The 26,916-nt window shown below is 43.8% G+C and overlaps 1 protein-coding gene across 1 annotated transcript; it reads right to left on the bottom strand.

Annotated features, from left to right (window-relative positions):
• Positions 1 to 20,365: 20,365 nt before the first annotated feature.
• On the bottom strand, positions 20,366 to 22,189 carry LOC109748672 (heat shock 70 kDa protein BIP2-like). The gene is made up of 4 exons (XM_020307695.4): positions 22,054 to 22,189; positions 21,641 to 21,962; positions 21,045 to 21,511; positions 20,366 to 20,968 (listed from the first exon to the last, which is right to left on the bottom strand). Exons 1-4 carry the CDS (start codon positions 22,103 to 22,105, stop codon positions 20,439 to 20,441), a joined length of 1,371 nt encoding a protein of 456 aa, XP_020163284.1. The 5' UTR covers positions 22,106 to 22,189; the 3' UTR covers positions 20,366 to 20,438.
• Between the last annotated feature and the right edge of the window lie 4,727 nt (positions 22,190 to 26,916).

Below are 26,916 nucleotides of genomic sequence, written 5' to 3'. Positions count from 1 at the left end.
GAGGCCGGGGATTGCTGGGCCAGACAAGGTACTTTGCGGCGTAGAAGTACGACCACTCATATTGCTCCCGTCAGGACGGTGTGTGCATGGAGGGCTGCGACGGCGGTGCCCCACGTCCCAGCCCCCGCAACCCGTACCCAGCCACGCCAGCCCTTCCAGCCGCCCTTCTGTTTGATGCGGCGGGATTGTCGTGCCGCCGAGTTGATCCTCCGGGCCTTTGCGTTCTATGGATCTTCCGCCTCTACTTGCTCCAACATCTCGTCGAGCATGTCCATGCGGTGGTGGAAGCGAAAAGGCTGAGAATTGGGGGTGGAGAATGGCAATGATTGGAGCAGACATGGTGGAGAATGTGGGGGATTTTAGCGCGGAAAATAGTACGGACCACTCGAAATGTGGGCGAGAGGTCCTATGTGATGCTCGTTGCGTTCAATAGGAAACTCACCACATAGGTAGCCATGACTGGGCTAGCCATGCACCTAGACTGTAGCGGACCGATTCGCGGGACCTCCTATATGCCACTTATTGCGGCAGGGAGTCGCGGTTTCACACAAGAGGGGGTTCACCTCGACCGCCCTGTTCACTGTCCTGTGCGGAATAAATGCAAAAGAGTAAGAGTGCGCTAGCAAGGCAATCAAACCGGCGACCTTTGCAGGTGGACACCATGCACCAGCCACTTCGCCTTGAGAGCTATGTGTGAAGAATTGGCAGCGCGGACCTTTAGAACTAACCAGAAGCAGCACAAAATAAAACAAGTTTGCAAAATTCTGTAGAACTTGTGGGCAAGGGATCGAACACAAGTACTCCCGCAAGGAAACGCGTCTATAGCATTGTAGTAACTGAGGTTTAGTGTGCAAAATGGCAGCCCAATATATATGAACCATAATACATGGCATATTAAAGAAAATGTAAATACGCCAAACGTGATTTTACTTTTTGAAACGCAAACTTTATTTGGAAACTCAAAAAAATTAAAAACAAATAGGATAAAAAATTGAACTACTTATTGTAAATGAAAACATTTTCTTAAAAACAACAACAAAATTTTAAAGTGAATATTTTTCAAAATTGCAAACTAGTTTTATGAAACTTGAGCATTTTTTGAATTTGGAAACTAATTTTTAAAAGCATGAACATTTTTTGAATTTGAGAAGAAATTTAAAACTGTAGCGGTTTTCAATATGTGAACAAATTTGGCGAAAGGAACATTTTTTATATTCGCAAACACTTTTGAATGGTGAACAAAAATTAAACATGCAAACATTTTTTGCACGTTTGAACAAATTTCGAGAACGAAAATATATTTTCAATTTCTGAACAAAATTTGAAAATAGGAAGAATTTTCGAAATTCCTGAACATCTCTGAATTTGTGAACAAAATTTGGAAACAGAAACATTTTTTTTGAAAGTCCTAAACCATTTTTAATTTGTGAACAATATTTAAACATGTGAACATTTTTTTTTGAATTTGTGAACGAATTTTGAAAAGGGGAACTTTTTTTTGAAACAACATATTTTTGCTTTGTGAAGAAAAAAAAGGTGAACATTTTGTGATTTTCCGAAATGAAGCGAACACATTTTGAAATTATATTTCTTTTTGGAAATTGTGATCAGCATTTGAAAACTGTACATTTTTATGAAAAAATGAACAAAATTTGTAAAATGCGAACATTTATAAAATTTCTGATTTGTTTTAAACATTTGAGAAATAAAAGAAAAAAGAAAAACGAAAAAAGTAAAGAAAATACGCAGAAAAAGTAAAAAAGAAACAGGAAAACAAAAAATAAAATAAAAACAGAAAATAAAAAACATCGGGTTCAGGAACCTTCTAGAAGTTTCCGAAAACAGCAAAATCTGGCTGGAGACCTCTAGAATGTTTCCAAAACCGGGAAGGCTGAGAACCCTTAAACGGGCCGGCCCAAACAGTAGAGCGACATTTTGTTGTAGAATGCGTCAAATAGGGATTTCCCCGATTCGGTGTATCGATTTGCTGCAGGCCTGCAGCGCACGTACACTGTAGTGGAGCGGACAGTGTAGCGACCCGGGACGCTGTAGCAACTGGTTTTTAATCGGTTGTCTATTGTGATCATTTGTTAAAAGCGAAAAAATTTGAAAAATTTCTGAACATGTTTTTTTGGAAAATTCTGACCTTTTTATAAAGTTCACGAACTAATTTTGAAAATGTAAATGTTTTTGAATTTATGATGTTTTGAAAAAAAGAAATTTTTTTGGCATTCTGATTTTCTTTTGAAAGCCTGAAAATTTATTGAATTTGTGAACAATTATTTAAAACAGATTCTGTTTTTGAAGTTGTGAATAATATTCGAAAATATGATTTTTTTTTTGAAAATCCCACACTATTTGTGATAACATGAATTTTTGAAATTCAAATCCCCTTTTTAGAAAAGCAAACATTTTGAAAAAAAAGAAAACCGGTAAAAAGACAATAAGAAATACTAAAAATCCAGACTTGAACACAGAAGGTTCCCAAAACGAGCATGCGTGGAATGCTAAACCGGTCGGCCTAATTAGCGGCAATGCTACACCTACGTAAAGTAACGTACGTATTTTACGTAATGTACAACGTGGACAATCAGGATTGGATTAAGGGGAATTATTGTTAGGAAGGTTACGTTACCTTACGTAGAGCTTTTCGTAGATAGAGCATTATTGGCCTAATTAGTCGCTCGCCTCTCTTGGCCGTGGAATGCTATACCGGTAAAAAAAATAGGTTTTGTGCACAAGTGCATCTCTAGCCGAACGCTCAAAATTTAGCTCCTTAAGAAGCCTTTTCAAACCTTAACTCCTAGATTTTGAGAAGTTAGAAACAGTGGTTCCTAGCCGAACCTAAACTTAACTCCCTAAATTGTTTCCGCACATAATTTTCATTTCAAACAAAAATGAAAACTACCAACTTACTTAATTAAACAAAAATAGCACATTATACATAGCATCATTAGAGGGTTCATAGAACGTAAAACTACTTAAAACTACATGCCATACTTAAAACTACTCGGATCCCCCATGAGCTCTTCCCAATGCACCTAGGAGTCGCCGGAGTCGGAGGAGCCAGACGAAATATCGATCACTGCAGTGGAGGAGGGTTCGACATCATCGTCGTTGTTGTTATGCTTCTTGTAGGCCACATAGAATGCTTGTTCCTCGGCGGCGAGGTTTAGATGCTTCCTTATGAGGTTAGCCATAATGGCCTTGTCGATGCGTTCGGCCTCGATCTGCTCGAAGGCCTCACGATTATCCTTTCCTCTCATCGCGAGACCACTCGAGGCTCGATGAAGTCCGGGATGCTGCGGCTACCGAGAAAGAAGTAAACCTTGTCCGACCGCCGAACAAACAAATCGCTGCCACGTTGTATGCACAAGCCGCCTGCGCGGCGGACTAGAAAGTGCTGAGCCAACCCTCTCTCGCGTCTCCGAATTGCGTATGTCCCCCCCTCCCTGGCCAAGTGCCCCATGGCCGCTGCCGCACACCATGACACTTGTTCTTCTTCTACGGCGGCGGCGACGACAGCCGAGACATGGATCTCACTCGGGGCGGCTGTGCGCCCCCGTTCCAGACGCAACACAGATTTGGCGGTGGGCCTCCTTGTCGATTCAGTGGCAGCTAGATCCGTCGATTCGGGCAATGGCGGGAGGCGGCAGTCGATTCAAAGTGGGGATGGGGGAAAGCGGGGGCTGCGGTGCCAGTGGGGGTGTGAGCAGGGGCTGTGGGGTTGCGATGGGCGGCCCAAGCGTGGATGGGTGCGAGCGGGGGTGAGCAACAGTGGAGTGGGGGATAATTTTTTTTCTGAGAAATGGCTGCGACCACTCATATTTGTGGCACAGTTGATGCGCCGCTATTTTTTTTTTTTGAGGAGTTAAACTGGTTGATGGTTGGGCTAGGTACGGTTTAACGCTAAATTTTTGAGGAGTTATACCCTTTTGAGGGTTCAGCTAGAGTTGCCTTAACGTTAGCTCGATCAACTCTATTGTTTCTTATTAATAAGGACATCTCTGATTCACATGATTCTCAAAACGCATGAATAGAAAAAACTAGCAATAGATTATCATGTGATGATGATAAAACTATAGTAATTTAGACAGGGTGTTTGATAGCGCAGAAAAAACAAATGAATCCTACCACAAGGTTTGAATGGATGGTTTTTTTCTTCATAATAGAGTTGTAACAAATGAATCCTATGAAAACATTTCTAAGGTTTCAGATCATGCGAATCAAACGACTAAGCTATAGAAAAATTCCGAAGGATTCAAGTCCTCTAAGAAAACATAGAATTCTTTTGAATCAAAAGAGCCTTAATGTAGAAGGTTGGTCATTTACACCCGCCACAAACGCGTCCATGGTTTTTTTTTTTTGACTGAGCTGTAGGAAAATTCCGAAGGATTCAAGTCCTGTAAGAAAACATAGAATTCTTTTGAATCAAAAGAGCCTTAATGGGGAAGGTTGGTCATTTACACCCGCCACGAACGCGTCCATGGTTTTAAAAAGTCGGAAATTATATGATCTCGATGACGACGGGCCTTCAGTTCCACGTCCCGTTTAAACTACTTTGCTGTTGATTACGAACCATGCAATGTCAACCATCTCACTACAGTAGATGTTACGTACTACCGAGTGTAATGAAATAAACGGAAAGCTACACTCACCCGTTCGTCTGCTTGCTTGATGAAGGGTGGCGTCAGCGCAGGCGGCGACATGTCGCTTGCGCCGAAGAACAATCCTTCGTAGACGATTGGTGCCAAAAGTAGCACGGAGACGATGCACGGCGCGAGCAGCCATCCTCTCCTACAGCGCATCATCTTGTGAAGAGGGGCAGTGGAAGCCAAACTCCAAAGTGACGACGGTGTACGCAGGAAAAGGTCTCTGGTGTCAACTATAGTCAAGTACGTCTCGGTTAGGTCAAAGTTAGGCGACCGATGGAGCAGGTGAAGCAGGCGTCGCCCTTGCTCCTCAGTGCGCAGGAAAAAGATCGTGACCCTCCTGCATCTATTCTCTATATTAAGAGGAGTTGTAGGTTTGCCTCACCTTCTTCCCTGGTTTTTTCCTTCCAAGCCTTTATTTCTCATTTGATTTCTTCCTTTATTTATTTTTCTTGGATGTCCCCAACGAGCCTCTTGTTGATTTTTCTTTTTGATGTTAACGGATGCTGCACAAAGTAAAAATCAACAAATAAATAGTAACCTGGAACAATCTAAATCAAATCAGTACATCTGTGGAGGTGCTCATAGAGCTAGAGTGTGCATGCGCGTGTTCATAGGAATGAGGGGGAGCGTCTGCGCCTATACATGTACCATGTTCAAAAAACACAGTACACCTGTTGATTTTTTGGTAATGCTGCACAAACAAAAACAAACATAATACAGTAACTTAGAATAATCTAAACCAAATCGATACATTCCCAAACTACGTGTTGCATTAACTCGATCAAATAAAATCAAATCAAACCATACTAAAATCTCATCTAAATGAAATCTTTTTTTGCATTCCCCTATCTATACTCAAATCAAACCAAATCTTATCAAAATCTCAACTAAAGAACTTTCCATGTCTTTCCTTGCCCATACTTAAGTTAAATGAAAGCTTACAAAATTCTTCAATATGGTCGATGTAAGGTATATGTTGGATTGTATGACCTCGTTGCAACACACGAACAATTAGCTAGTGTTAATAATAAGCAGGTTAATTAAAAGTTAGGCCAGTGTTCGAGTGGTGTAACCATTGTCTTGCCATGAATCTACCGCCAGTGGAAGACTAATATACTAGCTAGATCTATATCTACGGGATAAATTCAATGAAAGGAGCTTAGATGACAGAGTGTAAATCAGGGGGCGTCAGTTAACATCACAATGGGGTTAGTTTGAAAGGGGGTGTTGAATAGATTTAAGACAGTATAACCGTACATAATCCCTGCCCTCCCATGCATCCACACTTTATAGCTGTCAGATCGTGTCTTCAGGTTGGTTTTTGGCCGTTAATTGCTGCCTAATCACGTGTTTTCTTGCGAACGGGAACGGGCTGCCTGTCGTAGGAGGTAGCTAGTAGAAAAATCTGAGTTATCTGGTTGATTGGGCCATATGCACCCGCAGACAGCCCGTCTAGCGTCGGGTAAGCCCAGTCCATCTGGCCCTCCCTTCTCTCTCACAATCGAGAGACCATGCTGCGCCGCCGCCCCACCAGGCCACCACCGCCAGATCGCGTCGCTCATCCCCTCCCGCCACAGCACGGTCCGGTCATCGTCGTCCCCCCTCCTATGGCTCCGCGGCTCCCAATCCGGCGACGACTTCCGCGTCTGGCGGCGGCCACCCACCATAGTGGTTCCTCGTCATTTTGCTCCTGGCCCAACCCCGTCCGCAATTTCGGCTACATCCGTGATGACTCAGAGGGACCACCGACTGATGTGCTTCGAGACCTTCCAAAGGTGCTTATGTTAAAATCTTGTAAGAACTTAAAGGTGGCTAAGCTAGGGTGCCTCCTATGCGTTTCTTGGGTGGGAGCACTTTCCTGAGTGACACATGCCCCCGGTTCATCCCCGGTTTGGCCCATTTTTTCTACGGGTTTTCTAATCTGGTTTGGTTTGGTAAGACCACCTTAAAATGATGAACTTTATTCAAAGATGTGGTATTGATTTATAGGAATCACCCACAAATGATAACAACTTACGGCATTACAAAACATAATCTATTTTGTGACGGCATACTTGTGCCACGTAAAACCATTTGTCGTCACCAAAAATGGCTTGGTGACGTTTTCAGCCATCACCCCGGTCGACACGGAAGCGCCGTCGAAAATAAATCTTTGATGGTACCACCTTTTCTATCACGCAAGATCATCTTTTCCGTGACAAACCTGATTTCGTCGCTGAAAGCTATCTTCTGTGAAGGCCAAATTGTCACTGTATATGACCTGCCATCCTTCATTGTAGTTTTCGGTGACGATATACCCGTCACTATTAACCAAAACCCACATGTTTAACTAGCCAATGTTTCTGACATACGACCCAGAAGATGCCGACGTGCAACTTACAGCTTGGCCTGGTGATACGTCTCCAACGTATCTATAATTTTTGATTACTCCATGCTATTATATATTCTGTTTTGGATGTTTAATTGGCTTTATTATACACTTTAATATTATTTTTGGGACTAACCTATTAACCCAAGGCCCAGTGCAAATTGCTATTTTTTGCCTATTTCAGTGTTTCGCAGAAAAGGAATATCAAACGGAGTCCAAACAGAATGAAACCTTCGGGAGCGTGATTTTTGGAACAAACGTGATCCAGAGGACTTGGAGTGGACGTCAAGCAATCAACGAGGAGGCCACGAGGCAGGGGGCGCACCCTCCACCCTCGTGGGCCCCTCGTGGCTGCACCGACCTACTTCTTCCTCCTATATATACCTACATACCCCGAAACCAACTAGGAGCACCACGAAAACCTATTTCCACCGCCGCAACCTTCTGTACCCATGAGATCCCATCTTGGGGCCTTTTCCGGCGCTCCGCCGGAGGAGGCATCGATCACGGAGGGCTTCTACATCAACACCATAGCCTCTCCGATGATGTGTGAGTAGTTTACCACAGACCTTCGGGTCCATAATTATTAGCTAGATGGCTTCTTCTCTCTCTTTGGATCTCAATACAAAGTTCTCCTCGATCTTCTTGGAGTTCTATTTGGTGTAACTCTTTTTGCGGTGTGTTTGTCGAGATCCGATGAATTGTGGGTTTATGATCAAGATTATCTATGAACAATATTTGAATCTTCTCTGAATTCTTTTATGTATGATTGGTTCTCTTTGCAAGTCTCTTCAAATTATCAGTTTGGTTTGGCCTACTAGATTGATCTTTCTTGCAACGGGAGAAGTGCTTAGCTTTGTGTTCAATCATGCGGTGCTCGATCCCAGTGACAGTAGGGGAAACGACACGTATTGTATTGTTGCCATCAAGGATAAAAAGATGGGGTTTATATCATATTGCTTGAGTTTATCCCTCTACATCATGTCATCTTACCTAATGCGTTACTCTATTCTTATGAACTTAATACTCTAGATGCATGCTGGATAGCGGTCGATGTGTGAAGTAATAGTAGTAAATGCAGGCAGGAGTCGGTCTACTTGTCATGGACGTGATGCCTATATACATGATCATGCCTAGATATTCTCATAATTATGCACTTTTCTATCAATTGCTCGACAGTAATTTGTTCACCCACCGTAATACTTATGCTATCTTGAGAGAAGCCACTAGTGAAACCTATGGCCCCCGGGTCTATTTTCCATCATATAAGTTTCCAATCTATTTTTACTTTGCAATCTTTACTTTCAATCTTTATCATAAAAATACCAAAAATATTATCATCTCTATCAGATCTCACTTTTGCAAGTGGCCGTGAAGGGATGGATAACCCCTTTATTGCGTTGGTTGCAAGGTTCTTATTTGTTTGTGTAGGTACGAGGGACTTGCGTGTGGCCTCCTACTTGATTGATACCTTGGTTCTCAAAAGCTGAGGGAAATACTTACGCTACTTTGCCGCATCACCCTTTCCTCTTCAAGGGAAAAACCAATGGATGCTCAAGAGGTAGCACCTGGCCAAGGTTTTAACAGTGACGGTGGCCATCAATAACAATCATATTTGACCGGTCAAAGATCCTGACATGTGAGCCCACTGGATGCTGACATGGCTGGTTACATATGGGTCCAGAAGCTGGTGAATCCGATTTAATCGGTCATTTTTACCTTATTAGTGTCTAGAACCTGGAATTGCAAGCAAAAACTGGCCTATTAATAGTTGAGCGATAAAATCAATTAATCGCCCGATTTTTGATTAATATCTAATCCTGAGTTGACCAAAACACTAACGATAAGCTATATCCTCAACCAAAGTTCGACAACGAAGAAGACCACCGTCAGGGCTACGACATGCTGTTATTAGAGCTCCCCAAAAGGGGTTGCGACATGTTGTTATTAGGGTCCCCCAAAAGGGGCTGCGACATGCTGTTATTAGAGTCGTTGTGCAATTGTCTTAACAAAAAAACTTAACGTTCCATCCGGGTCTTGTAGATTCTTTTATGTAGAAGCAGTTTCTCCTCTTGTTCCCTCTTAAGAGCTGCAATTTCTTCTTGCTGCTCTGTTTTTAGCTCTGATGACCTACAAGTGCACAGGTCTGTTGTAGCACTTTCGTGATAAGTAAGTTTCGAATCCAACAGGGAGCGAATAAGATGGTACCACAAACCCAGCAACTACGTCGTCACTTAATGAAGTTCTATACGCACCCAAACCGGAGTTTGAAAATAGTCTATTTTAGTAGGTTGCTAGGAAGATAGATAACAAGGAGTGTTTACTAAACTACAAACGGAAAACAAAAGACCGAAAACGAAGGGGACTATACTATGGAAAATAATTCTTAAGTAGTAAACTTTCTTGAGGTATCCAGAGTCATCACCACAAGTGTGATGCTGACAACACATGCAGAAGCATAGCTCTATAATCGTATCACTGTTCTACTTGTATATGATCTCGCGTGGGCGGAGCCAACAAAGTATGCATCTCCATTCTGGTTATTGCGTACACTTGTGCCACCACCACGTGTCCCCACTCCAGTTACCACAACAATAATTAAGGGGAGTGTTCTCCCCGTGGACACGACATGAAGTTCTAGGGTTCTCCACTAATCCCTATTGCAGTGACCAGTGACGAAGGAAGTTAGGCCCTATCACTACCTACCTCCTCAACTAGCCTGCTCACCAACATAAATCACCTCAAGTCCATAAGCGATTAATGTTGTGTGGGGGCCCTTCAAAACACCATGACACGATTAACGAAATACATATAAAGAGAGTCGGATCACTTATTCAATAACCAAGTACTAATCACGCAAGGGTTCATCCAAATCCTCACGAACTAATACAACTACTCAACATTGGGGGGGAGAGGGAGAGGGAGAGGGAGAGAGAGAGATAGAGAGAGAGAGAGAGAGCAAGTTACAAGCCGGAATGGAACAGGTGGTGGAGAGGATGTTGGGGAACGTAGTAATTTCAAAAAAATTCCTACGCACACGCAAGATCATGGTGATGCATAGCAACGAGAGGGAGAGTGTTGTCCACGTACCCTCGTAGACCGAAAGCGGAAGCTTTATGACAACGCGGTTGATGTAGTCGTACGTCTTCACGATCGACCGATCCTAGTACCGAACGTACGGCACCTCCGCGATTTGCACACGTTCAGCTCGGTGACGTCCCACGAACTCACGATCCAGTAGAGCTTCGAGGGAGAGCTTCGTCAGCACGAGGGCGTGATTACGGTGATGATGAAGCTACCGGCGCAGGGCTTCACCTAAGCACTACGACGATATGACCGAGGTGGATTATGGTGGAGGGGGGCACTGCACACGGCTTGGAACAATCAACTTGTGTGTTCTAGGGTGCCCCCAGCCCCCGTATATAAAGGAGCAAGGGGGAGTCCGGCCGGCCTTGGGGCGCGCCAAGGAGAGGGGGGAGTCCTCCTCCTAGTGGGAGTAGGACTCCCCTTTCCTAGTCCAACTAGCAAGGAGGAAGGGGGAAGGAAGGAGAGGGAGAGAGGGAGGAAAGAGGGCGCACCGCCCCCCTTCCTTTTCCAATTCGGACTCCCGGGGGGGGGGCAGCCCTAGGCCCTCTCCTCTCTCTCCCACAAGGCCCATGTTGGCCGATTATATCCCCCGGGGGTTCCGATAACCCCCCGAAACTCCGATAAATATCCGGTGACCCCCGGAACTCATCCGGTGTCTGAATATAGTCGTCCAATATATCATTCTTTATGTCTTGACCATTTCGAGACTCCTCGTCATGTCCGTGATCACATACGGCACTCCGAACTATCTTCGGTACATCAAAACACATAAAACTCATAATACCGATTGTCATCGAACGTTAAGCGTGCGGACCCTACGGGTTCGAGAAATAAGTAAACATGACCAAGACATGTCTCCGGTCAATAACCAATAGCGGAACCTGGATGCTCATATTGGCTCCTACATATTCTACGAAGATCTTTATCGGTCAGACCGCATAACAACATACGTTGTTCCCTTTGTCATCGGTATGTTACTTGCCCAAGATTCGATCGTCGGTATCTCAATACCTAGTTCAATCTTGTTACCGGCAAGTCTCTTTACTCGTTTCGTAATGCATCATCCCATAACTAACTCATTAGTTACATTGCTTGCAAGGCTTATAGTGATGTGCATTACCGAGAGGGCCCAGAGATACCTCTCCGACAATCGGAGTGACAAATCCTAATCTCGATCTATGCCAACTCAACAAGTACCATCGGAGACACCTGTAGAGCACCTTTATAATCACCTAGTTACGTTGTGACGTTTGGTAGCACACAAAGTTTTCCTCCAGTATTCGGGAGTTGCATAATCTCATAGTCATAGGAACATGTATAAGTCATGAAGAAAGCAATAGCAATATACTAAACGATCAAATGCTAAGCTAACGGAATGGGTCAAGTCAATCACATAATTCTCTAATGATGTGATCCCGTTAATCAAATGACAACTCATGTCTATGGTTAGGAAACATAACCATCTTTGATTGAATGAGCTAGTCAAGTAGAGGCATACTAGTGACACTCTGTTTGTTTATGTATTCACACATGTACTAAGTTTCCGGTTAATACAATTCTAGCATGAACAATAAACATTTATCATGATATTAGGAAATATAAATAACAACTTTATTATTGCCTCTAGGGCATATTTCCTTCAGTCGCCCACTTGCACTAGAGTCAATAATCTAGATTACACAGTAATGATTCTAAAACCCATGGAGTCTTGGTGCTGATCATGTTTTGCTCGTGAGAGAGGCTTAGTCAACGGGTCTGAAACATTAAGATCCGTATGTATCTTGCAAATCTCTATGTCTCTCTCCTTGACTTGACCGTGGATGGAATTGAAGCGTCTCTTGATGTGCTTGGTTCTCTTGTGAAATCTGGATTTCTTTGCCAAGGCAATTGCACTAGTATTGTCACAAAAGATTTTCATTGGACCTGATGCACTAGGTATGACACCTAGATTGGATATGAACTCCTTCATCCAGACTCCTTCATTTGTTGCTTCCGAAGAAGCTATGTACTCCGCTTCACACGTAGATCCCGCCACTATGCTTTGCTTAGAACTGCACCAACTGACAGCTCCACCGTTCAATAAAAACACGTATCCAGTTTGTCACTTAGAGTCATCCGGATCAGTGTCAAAGCTTGCATCGATGTAACCATTTACGACGAGCTCTTTGTCACCTCCATAAACGAGAAACATATCCTTAGTCCTTTTCAGGTATTTCAGGATGTTCTTGACCGCTGTCCAGTGATCCACTCCTGGATTACTTTGGTACCTCCCTGCTAAACTAATAGCAAGGCACACATCAGGTCTGGTACACAACATTGCATACATGATAGAGCCTATGGCTGAAGTATAGGGAACACCTTTCATTTTCTCTCTATCTTCTGCAGTAGTCAGGCATTGAGTCTGACTCAACTTCACACCTTGTAACACAAGGCAAGAACCCTTTCTTTGCTTGATCCATTTTGAACTTCTTCAAAACTTTGTCAAGGTATGTGCTCTGTGAAAGTCCAATTAAGCGTCTTGATCTATCTCTATAGATCTTAATGCCCAATATATAAGCAGCTTCACCGAGGTCTTTCATTGAAAAACTCTTATTCAAGTATCCTTTTATGCTATCCAGAAATTCTATATCATTTCCAATCAATAATATGTCATCCACGTATAATATTAGAAATGCTACAGAGCTCCCACTCACTTTCTTGTAAATACAGGCTTCTCCAAAAGTCTGTATAAAACCATATGCTTTGATCACACTATCAAAACGTTTATTCCAACTCCGAGATGCTTGCACTAGTCCATAAATGGATCGCTGGAGCTTGCAGACTTTGTTAGCACCCTTTGGATCGATAAAACCTTCAGGTTGCATCATATACAACTCTTCTTCCAGAAATCCATTCAGGAATGCAGTCTTTACATCCATTTGCCAAATTTCATAATCATAAAATGCAGCAATTGCTAACATGATTCGGACGGACTTAAGCATCGCTACGGGTGAGAAGGTCTCATCGTAGTCAACTCCTTGAACTTGTCGAAAACCTTTCGCAACAAGTCGAGCTTTGTAGACAGTAACATTATCGTCAGTGTCAGTATTCTTCTTGAAGATCCATTTATTCTCGAGGGCTTGCCGATCAACGGGCAAGTCAACCAAAGTCCACACTTTGTTCTCATACATGGATCCCATCTCAGATTTCATGGCCTCAAGCCATTTCACGGAATCTGGGCTCATCATCGCTTCCTCATAGTTCGTAGGTTCGTATGGTCAAGCAACATGACCTCCAGAATAGGATTACCGTATCACTCTAGTGTGGATCTTACTCTGGTTGACCTACAAGGTTCGGTAGTAACTTGATCTGAAGTTACATGATCATCATCATTAGCTTCCTCACTAATTGGTGTAGCAGTCACAAGAACAGATTTCTGTTATGAACTACTTTCCAATAAGGGAGCAAGTACAGTTACCTCATCAAGTTCTACTTTCCTCCCACTCACTTCTTTCGAGAGAAAATCCTTCTCTAGAAAGGATCCATTCTTAGCAACGAATGTCTTGCCTTCGGATTTGTGATAGAAGGTGTACCCAATAGTCTCCTTTGGGTGTCCTATGAATACACATTTCTCCGATTTGGGTTCGAGCTTATCAGGTTGAAGCCTTTTCACATAAGCATCGTAGCCCCAAACTTTAAGGAACGACGACTTTGGTTTCTTGCCAAACCATAGTTCATAAGGTGTCGTCTCAACGGATTTAGATGGTGCCCTATTTAACGTGAATGCAGCCGTATCTAAAGCATAACCCCAAAACAATAGCGGTAAATCAGTAAGAGACATCATAGATCGCACCATATCCAGTAAAGTACGATTACGACGTTCGTACACACCATTACGCTTTGTTGTTCCGGGTGGCGTGAGTTGCGAAACTATTCCGCATTGTTTCAAATGAAGACCAAACTCGTAACTCAAATATTCTCCTCCACGATCAGATTGTAGAAACTTTATTCTCTTGTTACGATGATTTTCCACTTCACTCTGAAATTGTTTGAACTTTTCAAATGTTTCAGACTTATGCTTCATCAAGTAGATATACCCATATCTGCTCAAATCATCTGTGAAGGTGAGAAAATAACGATACCCGCCGCGAGCCTCTACATTCATTGGACACATACATCAGTATGTATGACTTCCAACAAATTTGTTGCTCGCTCCATTGTTCCGGAGAACGGAGTTTTAGTCATCTTGCCCATGAGGCATGGTTCGCAAGTACCAAGTGATCATAATCAAGTGATTCCAAAAGTCCATCAGAATGGAGTTTCTTCATGCGCTTTACACCAACATGACCCAAACGGCGGTGTCACAAATAAGTTGCACTATCATTATCAACTCTGCATCTTTTGGCTTCAATATTATGAATATGTGTATCACTACTATCGAGATTCAATAAAAATAGACCACTCTTCAAGGGTGCATGACCATAAAAGATATTACTCATGTAAATAGAACAACCATTATTCTCAGATTTAAATGAATAACCGTCTCGCATCAAACAAGATCCAGATATAATGTTCATGCTCAACGCTAGCACCAAATAACAATTATTCAGGTCTAAAACTAATCCCGAAGGTAGATGTAGAGGTAGCGTGCCGACCGCGATCACATCGACTTTGGAACCATTTCCCATGCGCATCGTCACCTCGTCCTTAGCCAATCTTCGCTTAATCCGTAGTCCCTGTTTCGAGTTGCAAATATTAGCAACAGAACCAGTATCAAATACCCAGGTGCTACTGCGAGCATTAGTAAGGTACACATCAATAACATGTATATCACATATACCTTTGTTCACCTTGTCATCCTTCTTATCTGCCAAATACTTGGGGCAGTTCCGCTTCCATTGACCAGTTCCTTTGCAGTAGAAGCACTTAATCTCAGGCTTAGGTCCAGACTTGGGCTTCTTCACTTGAGCAGCAACTTGCTTGCCGTTCTTCTTGAAGTTCCCCTTCTTCCCTTTACCCTTTTTCTTGAAACTGGTGGTCTTGTTGACCATCAAAACTTGATGCTCCTTCTTGATTTCTACCTCCGCGCCTTTAGCATTGTGAAGAGCTCGGGATTGTCTTATCCATCCCTTGCATGTTATAGTTCATCACGAAGCTCTTGTAGCTTGGTGGCAGTGATTGAAGAATTCTGTCAATGACACTATCATCAGGAAGATTAACTCCCAGTTGAATCAAGTGATTATTATACCCAGACATTTTGAGTATATGTTCACTGACAGAACTATTCTCCTCCATTTTGCAGCTGTAGAACTTATTGGAGACTTCATATCTCTCAATCCGGGCATTTGCTTGAAATATTAACTTCAACTCCTGGAACATCTCATATGCTCCATGACGTTCAAAACGTCGTTGAAGTCCCGGTTCTAAGCCGTAAAGCATGGCACACTAAACTATGGAGTAGTCATCAGCTTTGCTCCGCCAGACGTTCATAACATCTGGCGTTGCTCCTGCAGCGGGTTTGGCACCTAGCGGTGCTTCCAGGACGTAATTCTTCTGTGCAGCAATGAGGATAATCCTCAAGTTACGGACCCAGTCCGTGTAGTTGCTACCATCATCTTTCAACTTAGCTTTCTCTAGGAACGCATTAAAATTCAACGGAACAACAGCACGGGCCATCTATCTACAACAACATAGAAATGCAAAATACTATGAGGTACTAAGTTCATGATAAATTAAAGTTCAATTAATCATATTACTAAAGAACTCCCACTTAGATAGACATCCCTCTAATCATCTAAGTGATCACGTGATCCATATCAACGAAACCATGTCCGATCATCACGTGAGATGGAGTAGTTTTCAATGGTGAACATCACTATGTTGATCATATCTACTATATGATTCACACTCGACCTTTTGGTCACAGTGTTCCGAGGCCATATCTGCATATGCTAGGCTCGTCAAGTTTAACCCGAGTATTCTGCGTGTGCAAAACTGGCTTGCACCCGTTGTATGTGAACGTAGAGCTTATCACACCCGATCATCACGTGGTGTCTTGGCACGACAAACTTTCGCAACGGTGAATACTCAGGGAGAACACTTGTACCTTGAAATTTAGTGAGAGATCATCTTATAATGTTACCGCCATACTAAGCAAAATAAGATGCATAAAGGATAAACATCACATGCAATCAATATAAGTGATATGATATGGCCATCATCATCTTGTGCCTTTGATCTCCATCTCCAAAGCACCGTCATGATCACCATTTCATACAATAAAGCGACAACCATATGGCTCCTGCCAGTTGCTGATAACTCCGTTACAAAACATGATCATCTCATACAATAAAATTTAGCATCATGTCTTGACCATATCACATCACAACATGCCTTGCAAAAACAAGTTAGACGTCCTCTACTTTGTTGTCGCAAGTTTTCGTGGCTGCTACGGGCTGAGCAAGAACCGTTCTTACCTACGCATCAAAACCACAACGACATTTCATCAAGTATGTGCTGTTTTAACCTTCACAAGGACCGGGCATAGCCACACTCGATTCAACTAAAGTTGGAGAAACTGACACCCGCCAGCCACGTGTGTGCGAAGCACGTCGGTAGAACCAGTCTCGCGTAAGCATACGCGTAATGTCGGTCCGGGCCACTTCATCCAACAATACCGCCGAATCAAAGTATGACATGCTTGTAAGCAGTATGACTAGTATCGCCCACAACTCACTTGTTTTCTACTCGTGCATATAACATCTACGCATAAACCTGGCTCGGATGCCACTGTTGGGGAACGTAGTAATTAAAAAAACTTTCCTACGCACACGCAAGATCATGCTGATGCATAGCAACGAGAGGGGAGAGTGTTGTCCACGTACCCTCATAGACCGAAAGTGGAAGCGTTATCACAACGCGGTTGATGTAGTCGTACGTCTGCATGATCGACTGATCCTAGTACCAAACGTACGACACCTCCGCGATCTGCACACGTTCAGCTCGGTGACGTCCCACGAACTCACGATCCAGTAGAGCTTCGAGGGAGAGCTTCGTCAGCAAGACGGCGTGATGACGGTGATGATGAAGCTACCAGCGCAGGGCTTGGCCTAAGCACTACGACGATATGACAGAGGTGGATTATGGTGGAGGGGGGCACCGCACACGGCTCGGAACAATTAACTTGTTTGTTCTAGGGTGCCCCCTGTCCCCGTATATAAAGGAGCAAGGGGGGAGGCCGGCCGGCCTTGGGGCGCGCCAAGGAGAGGGGGGAGTCCTCCTCCTAGTGGGAGTAGGACTCCCCTTTCCTAGTCCAACTAGGAAGGAGGAAGGGGGAAGGAAGGAGAGGGAGAGAGGGAGGAAAGAGGGGGCACCGCCCCCCTTCCTTGTCCAATTCGGACTCCCAAAGGGGGGGGGCGGCCAGCCCTAGGCCCTCTCCTCTCTCTCTCTCCCACAAGGCCCATGTTGGCCCATTATATCCCCCGGGGGTTCCGATAACCCCCCGGCACTCCGATAAATATCCGGTGACCCCCGGAACTCATCCGCTGTCTGAATATAGTTGTCCAATATATCAATCTTTATGTCTCGACCATTTAGAGACTCCTCGTAATGTCCGTGATCACATCCGGGACTCCAAACTATCTTCGGTACATCAAAACACATAAAACTCATAATACCGATCGTCACCGAACGTTAAACGTGCGGACCCTTCGGGTTCGAGAACTAAGTAGACATGACCGAGACATGTCTCCGGTCAATAACCAATAGCGGAACCTGGATGCTCATATTGGCTCCTACATATTTTACGAAGATTTTTATCGGTCAAACCGCATAACAACATACGTTGTTCCCTTTCTCATAGGTATGTTACTTGCCCGAGATCCGAACGTCGGTATCTCAATACCTAGATCAATCTCGTTACCGGCAAGTCTCTTTACTCGTTAGTTACATTGCTTGCAAGGATTATAGTGATGTGCATTACCAAGAGGGCCCAGAGATACCTCTCCGACAATCCGAGTGACAAATCCTAATCTCGATGTATGCCAACTCAACAAGTACCATCGGAGACACCTGTAGAGCACCTTTATAATCACCCAGTTACGTTGTGAAGTTTGGTAGCACACAAAGTGTTCCTCCGTATTCGGGAGTTGCATAATCTCATAGTCATAGGAACATTTATAAGTCATGAAGAAAGTAATAGCAATATACTAAGCGATCAAATGGTAAGCTAACGGAATGGGTCAAGTCAATCACATCATTCTCTAATGATGTGATCCCGTTAATCAAATGACAACTCATGTCTATGGTTAGGAAACATAACCATCTTTGATTCAACGAGCTAGTCAAGTAGAGGCATACTAGTGACACTCTGTTTGTCTATGTATTCACATATGTACTAAGTTTCCGGTTAATACAATTCTAGCATGAATAATAAACATTTATCATGATATAAGGAAATATAAATAACAACTTTATTATTGCCTCTAGGGCATATTTCCTTCAGAGGAGCATGGCGGCGATGATGGTGATGGTGGCGGCGCCGATGGTTTATGTAATGATGGTTCGGTTTAAGCTTTGGGAGGTTGATGAGTTTAATTTTTACGCTCATCACACCGTTGTTTAAACCTTTATGTCTTCAAAAATCTCATAAAATCACTCTGATATCGCCACTAATGACTAATGAATGCGAGAGATCGCGAAATCCTCTCTTTATTTAGTTTCCACACAAAAAGAGGCCATACGATAAAATCATCAATTAGAAGGAAAGAAGCAAAAGAAATAAGAAAATAAATTTGAGGCGCATCAAGTGAAATATAACAGAAGACAACGTGTGGTACTACCAGCGCTTGTAACAAGTGCCAGCGGCTCCGTGGAATCCAACTCAACCACTTTTAGAAAGGAGTCAACGCAGCTTCGTACAAGAGCATCATCGAAAACCTCCATCACCGCAACAAAAATCCATTGTCCAACCCTAGCCACCTCCATTTCCCATCTCATCTTAGTAGCCGCTAGCCACCATCCTCGCAGCAAACCACCTCCAAGTTAGCCATACTTGTAATCACGTATCGCATTCGGCAACCATTGTAAGATATAATATGAATAAAGCATTCATCTTTATTTCTTCTCAAATGATTTCTTCCTACGATCCGATTGCCATGTGTGAGTAACTCGATAAGGCAATGAGTTGGGCCATAGACTTGCAACTCGATGAATTTGTATAAGTGATCGATGCAATAACTTTGAATTAATGTCATATATGTGTTAGAATTGCATCGTAGTTGTCCCATATCTCATTCCCGTTCGTCGTCCCTGCAAGCATCCAAGATCTCAGGGTTTGATCAAGGAGGAGGTTAGGAGCAGGGAGGACACGAAACACTATTCTGAACACGATAGCGGAAAGGCAATCCCTGGGATACGTGAGGTGTAGTCACACTCAAGGCTTTTTTTTTCTAATCTATTCTTAATAACCGAGGTAACCCCGCGTGATGGTAAGGGTTTGCGATTGGACACCTGACTCTTGATGCAGGCCGCGAACTGGTCAAGATGTAATTTGGACACACCCCCAGTTCATCTCATTGCAAGCACATCTTAACAGGTGTCTTCGGGAGCATAGATTAAGATCATGATGACCCCGATCACAAATATAAGGTCATAAGTGAAGGAAATATGCCCTAGAGGCAATAATAAAGTTATTATTTATTTCCTTATTTCATGATAAATGTTTATTATTCATGCTAGAATTGTATTAATTGGAAACTTAGTACATGTGTGAATACATACACAAAACAAAGTGTCCCTAGTATGCCTCTACTTGACTAGCTCGTTTATCAAAGATGGTTATGTTTCCTAACCATAGACATGTGTTGTCATTTGATGAATGGGATCACATCATTAGAAGAGTGATGTGATGGACAAGACCCATTCGTTAGTTTCATTGCTACTGCTTTCTTCATTTTAAGGAGCAGAGCAGTGCCAAACAGGCTTTTAATAATCGATGCTACATCCGTGAGATATTACTTTAAGATCCGTGCAAAATTTTCTTTTTCTCTCTTGCATGCATGTTATGTCAGTTGATACACTTGGTTAAATCTCAGTCGACTAAGACCTAGCCACACTCTTCATGTATACTAGCAAATTTTTTTAGGGATGTATACGAGCAATACTACTCCTGCAGGTTGGCTACGTACGTCTTACGAAGGAGATTCAGTTGGCAACTTTTGATTGGAAATGTGGTGGGGGGGGGGGGGGGGGGGGTGAAAATCGGGGGGATAGAGAATTAAGAGGAATGCTACGTCACAAAATTACGTAACACTTCGTAGGTGTAGGATTACATATACCTATTTGTGTGTTTATTTTGCCAACCAGAGAGGCCCTGACACTCCTCCATAGTAGCATTCTTCCACGTATCTAGCAGACTCGGGACGTGACAGAAGAGCAGCGCCCCGGATTACCGCGTCCTCATCCCTGATTAGTCCCCTACCATTGAAGTAATCCTCGAGGAGCTGCCCAACCATGGGGATCCTCACACTACCACCGACGAGAATGACCTCGTCGATGGCGTCCTTGCGGCTCTGCATCTGGGAAGTGGGAGCACCTTCCATCACCACCGTCTCCACTATTTCCATTCCTCTCTCCATGAGGTCACGGTTCAGCTCCTCGAACTTGGCTCGTGTGAGCTCCTCGTAGATATCTGCTCCTTCGCCAAGAACCGATCCGATGTTCATAAGAACGCCCTCTCGGTCGCTCAGTAGCTTCTTGGCTCTCTCGCACTCCGCCCTCAGCTTCCTGAGAGTGCCCTCATCCCCACGGATGTCCCGGTGATGCTTCTCCTCGATCAGCTCCACGAAATAGTCCACAACCCTGCCGGTGAAGTCGTCACCTGCACAAAATGAATTCAACCAAAATTTTAGCTTCTCCCATTTGTTGCCTTGAGATGTGTATATATGAGTACGTACCGCCTAGGTAGGCATCATGGTGTTCGTCCAGGAGATGGCCCGAGCCATCCTTGAACCTGAACTTGGTGGCGTGGCAAGTGCGGCCGCCGAGATGGAAGACGAGGATGACCTTGCGGTCACCCCTCTTCTCATGAAGGCGGTACCCAGCCGCCGCCGCGACCTGCTCGTCGACAAGCTTGGCAGTACGGAAGCCACCACGCCACTGGGCAGCTTCCATGACCAGCGAACTCCGTTGAACGCCGTTGAAGTGCCCGGGGACAGTGACCACGGCGTACCTGATCTCGCGGCCCAGATGTGCTTCCGCCATTCGCTTCAGCTCGGCTACAAGGATGCTGGCGACATCTTCGGGGAGGAATCTCTTCAGGTTGCCTTCCTCAATCTCCATCTCGATGCCGCATCTTCCCAGCTGCTCGGTGAAGTGGTACGGCACTAGCTCCGCCTCTCTCTTTACCATCTCGTTGTACATCCTACCAACAAGAGAATCAGGATCGAGAACCAAACCAATGGATCCGTCCTACCAACTCAATCAACCAGTCCAATTGTACCATCCAAGCTAAGATCTAGAACCAACCAAAGCAAGTAAGAAAGCTACTTGCCTGATGCCAAGGAGGCGCTTGAACCCGGAGACGGCCGTCCCGGGCCTGACGGCCGCGTGGTTCATGGCGGCCTCGCCGACGAGGGTACCGTTGTCTGTGAAGACGACCCAGGAGGGGATGCAGAACTGGTACGCGGTGTGGGGATCCAGGCGGCCCCCGTAGCCGGCGACACAGGACTTGGTGTTGCCGAGGTGGATGGCCGTCGTGTTGCCCGTCATGAACGGAGAGACCGTGTCATACGTCCGGAACACGGAGGCGCAGTGCCCGGGCCTCAGGCCCCGCGGTAGGCCAAACGCCGCCGCTCCCGACGTCGTCGATGCCGCTGCATGTCAAGAAAATCAAATTAACGAATTAGGCGAGAACGCAGGAAAGCAGCCGGAGTTCAATCGATACCAGAGGGAGATGAGGCAGACCCACGGCCAGGAGCAGGAGAACGCCGAGGTAGATCTGACGAGTCGCCGCCATTGGAGTTTCTGTTTCTCGGCGTGTTTTGGCGGAGTTATCAATGCCTCTAGCAGCGATTGTGCGTGACCGGCACAATGATCCATGTCACCGCGTCATCGAGGACCGTAGGATCTTTGCAGGCCGCGTCATACTCCAACACCAATCTGTAATCAATCCGTCCGTTCAAACAAAACTAGTCACGTTCCAATATAAACCTACATCTTTATAAAAAGCAATAGGATAAACCTAAAACTTCAGTTAATCTAGGAGAGGACCCAATCTCACCGGGAGAGGACACCAGCGCCCCCCCCCCCCCCCCCCCTTTCTGTCATGATATATAAAGACACATGAGACCTATATATGTTATTGATTTTACATACAGATTTTTGTAGGTACTTTCTTTTTCTTTTTATGCCTGATTGGGTCAATTAGGTGTGCGATAAATAGGGTACATCCAGATGTGCCATAGACAGACCCAGAATAGAAATTGGCATGTTATGTTCAATAAAACTGCCATAGTGTATATAATGAAATTGCATCAGACAGTGGCAATTTTTCCATCATTAATATTAAGAAAAATCTAAAAACATAAATTTGCAACATGTCATATGTCAATTTTTTTAATGTTCACTAAAAAAGCATGGCAAAAACATTTTAGGAAAAGACAAACATGTTTCGTAAAGGTCACGTGACAAAAAAAAAAGAATTTTACCGTATGCTATCTACATAAAGAATTTTCCATGATATGTACAATAAAATTTACATACTAAGTTCGAAAGAAAGAATTTGCCATGCTATTTAGAATAAAATCCCATGGTGAATACAATTAATTTTTTACTATATGTACAACAAACTGGACATATACTAAGTTCAAGAAAGAAATCGCCATGGCATATACAAATAAAATTCCATGATAAAACACAATAAATTTGCCATGCAAGTGTATTTAATTGTACAAAAAAAGGTCACATTGTAAACATTTAAAAAAATGTGGCAAAAATTTGAAGCATGGTGACATGGTAAAATTAGAAAAAATTGCTATAGTGATAATGGCAATTGTAAGAATATTCCATAGTGGACACACGACAATTTATAAAAAAAATATTTTCCTATAAAGAACAAATCATGGCAAATTTGCCGTGGGAACACATGTGAATTTGCCGTAAAAAAATCTCATTGAAACATGGCAAAATGTATATAAATTGTACAAGAAAAAGGTCACATGGCAACTTTGAAAAACTGTGGCTAAAAATTGAAGTATGGCGACATGGCAATTTTTTTGAAAAATGCTATTGTGATCTGTAAAGAATAATTTGTAGTCGACAAAAAAATTAAAAAAAATGCTATTGTGATCTGTAAAGAATAATTTGTAGTTGACAGATGGCAATTTTGTTGTTTTTCTATAAATACCAATCATGGGAACACATGTGAATAAAAGGGTCATGGTAATAAAATTTGACATGGCTTAAAATTTGGCATGGAAGTAAAAATTCCCCTAAAGCGTAGATGTTGCACACATCAATTGCACACAATAATATGTAGGGCGTTTTTCTGAGAACAAAACTATTGCCGTGGCACCTATACATACATGGCAAATTTTACTATGTTTCTTTGCCATGGCACATCAGAAATGATGACAAAAAAAGGTTATGTTTCTCTGTCATCTCAAGGAAACATAGCCTGTGTTTCCATGGCAAAAACTTAAAAAATCTATTATAAGAACAACTTCTAAACTTGCCAACTGTTCAGTACAAAAAAAATCTAAAATTGCCATGAACTAGAGAACATTTTCTTAAGATTTTGCTTCACAATGTGGACACATTAAACAAGGATTTTCCATGGAAAATGGAAAATAGTACTAGCAGATAATGAAACGCACGAAATTAAAAAGCGACGAGGCCCATGGACTCCATGTGCTTCTTGGTGGAGAACGCATCCTCCGTTGCATTGAAGCAAGCAGCTTGCTGGAGTTCGGCACTTAGAGGTCCCCACCCAAGAAAGTGCGATGGGGAGGGAAAGAAGACACCAAGCATACATGCCCTATGAAATCCAGTTGGATAACAAAGGTATTCCTACCCTTTCCCCAAGGAGTGATCCTGAGTTTATCGAACCCAAAATAGGATGCCTACTATGACAGAGGCTCTACCAAGTCTTTGCGAGAGAATTAAATTCCAGTTTCTACAACCTTAGCGTGTAAACACTTATAATTAGAACAGGTATGGGTATGAGGACTTGGTTCTTATTGTTGGGGAACGTAGTAATTTCAAAAAAAATCCTACGCACACGCAAGATCATGGTGATGCATAGCAACGACAGGGGAGAGTGTAGTCCACGTACCCTCGTAGACCGAAAGCGGAAGCGTTATGACAACGCGGTTGATGTAGATGTACGTCTTCACGATCGACCGATCCTAGTACCGAACGTACGGCACCTCCGCGATCTGCACACATTCAGCTCGGTGACATCCCAAGAACTCACGATCCAGCAGAGTGTCGAGGGAGAGCTTCGTCAGCACGACGACGTGATGACGGTGATGATGCATCTACCGACGCAGGGCTTTGCCTAAGCACTACGACGATATGACCGAGGTGGATTATGGTGGAGGGGGGCACTGCACACGGCTAAAGGATCAATGATCAACTTGTGTGTATATGGGGTGCCCCCTTTCCCCGTATATAAAGGAGTGGAGGAGGGGGAGGGCCGGCCCTCCTATGGCGCGCCCCATGGGGAGTCCTACTCCCACCGGGAGTAGGATTCCCCCCCTTCCATGTAGTAGGAGTAGGAGAGAGGAAGGAGGAAAGAGGGAGAAGGAAACCCCCCCTCCTAGTCCAATTTGGACTAGAAGGGGAGGGGGCGTGCGGCCTGCCCTGGCCGCCCCTCTCTCTCTCCACTAAGGCCCATAAGGCCCATTACACTCCCCGGGGGGTTCCGGTAACCCCCCGGTACTCCGGTATATGCCCGAACTCACTCGGAACCCTTCCGATGTCCAAACATAGTTATCCAATATATCGATCTTTGTGTCTCGACCATTTCGAGACTCCTCGTCATGTCCGTGATCATATCCGGGACTCCGAACTACCTTCGGTACATCAAAACACATAAACTCATAATACCGATCGTCACCGAACGTTAAGCGTGCGGACCCTACGTGTTCGAGAACTATGTAGACATGACCGAGACATGTCTCCGGTCAATAACCAATAGCGGAACCTGGATGCTCATATTGGCTCCTACATATTCTACGAAGATCTTTATCGGTCAAACCGCATAACAATATGTAACAACCTGGATTTTGGCCCTTTTCTTTTTCTTTTGATTTATTTGGTTTTGCTCTGTTTTTCTTTTTGAAGTGGTTCTGTGGCCTTGCCACCTGGGAAATCATCCTCATTCCCCCTCCCAAGTGGCTCAGCATTCTCAAAACCATGACAATATCATGTCGCTTCACTCCTTGACCAAACCCTAAAATTCTTTTCTAAGGAATATTCCTTTTTTCTATTAAAGGAATAACCCTATCTGACCTAGGTTGTGAAGCAACCTATATTTCTTTCCATCCAAAAATTCCCAATTAATTCTCATAATTCCTTTGGGTCATATGTTGATCAAATATGTCCAAACTTTACTGTCCTAGCCCAAGAATAATTCCCCAATAATTATTCTTCTTTTCTGTTCTTAATGGCACTTTGTGAAGGAAGTGTGATTTATATTTTCCTAGTTACTCCCAAACTCCTTGGGCATTATTTTATGTCCAAATAATTTCCTCATGCACAAGTTCAACTTTATTTGCCTAGCCAATCTTCCTCAGTGAGTTTTCAAAGTTTCTGTCAGACAGAAGGCTTTGTGAAGAAAGTACCAGCTAGGAGTATCCAAATGAGTTGAACTTTTGCACACTCCTTCATGTTCTCATATTAACCCCCTCCAACCAGTTTCAGCTTCATACAATCATCTATGTGAGCACAGGAGCAAATCTTTGATTCTGGCAATATTTTCAGGTTGTGAAGCAAGTGTATTTTATATTGCTTCAAAAATCCTGATAAATTACCAGATAATTATGCTACCCATGAAACATCTCTCCACCTAATTTGGCATCATTTCAATGAGCCATTTGATCACCAAAATTATTCCAAGTTTCTGGACAGAAATGATGTTTGTGAAGCAAGTACCATTTTGGCTTGTCCATTTGGCACGATCTTTTTACAGAATCTTTATATGTCCATATCATGAGGATTTGCCAAGTTGCATCCCATTCCATAACACCATGTGAGTGCATCATCCAAATCTTGATTCTGGACCAATTTTGGGGTTACACAGCAACTATATTAGTTTGTGCTCTATTATGCTCCAAAACCTCCAGGATCATATTCCTTCCGTAGCTAATCATCCCAGACAACACCACTTGACCCAATCAGTTTCTTGTTGATCACCAGTGCACGGCCAAGTTTACTGCAGTAAACTTTAGACGCCATTTACCATTTAACCATAGCACCCCAGATCATGCCATGGCATCATAAATGCTCCATTTTGGAAGGACTATCAGCTAGAGAACATTTTGGGTGCTTTAGGGCATTGAATGCCCCGGTTCACGTGGTGACTACGATGATGGCGTGCCTGTGCACGCGCTCTGTGCGCTGTGGCGTGTCCAGAGCACCGTTTGTGCTTTGGCACCGCTCCCTCTCGTCGTCTTAGAGCTCGTGAGCATGTCCAGTGGCTGCTTCTCGTCGTCGCCGTTCCGCTGGACCCCTCTCCTCCTCCTTCAGCTTCCTCACCGACGCAAACCTCCGCGCGCCCACGGACGTACAGTGGCGTTTTGGCTCGGTTCGTCGCCGTCGTCTTCC

Source organism: Aegilops tauschii, chromosome 4, assembly GCF_002575655.3.
Source record: "Aegilops tauschii subsp. strangulata cultivar AL8/78 chromosome 4, Aet v6.0, whole genome shotgun sequence".
NCBI classification, from domain to species: domain Eukaryota; kingdom Viridiplantae; phylum Streptophyta; class Magnoliopsida; order Poales; family Poaceae; genus Aegilops; species Aegilops tauschii.
This window is presented reverse-complemented; position numbering and strand designations above follow the sequence as displayed.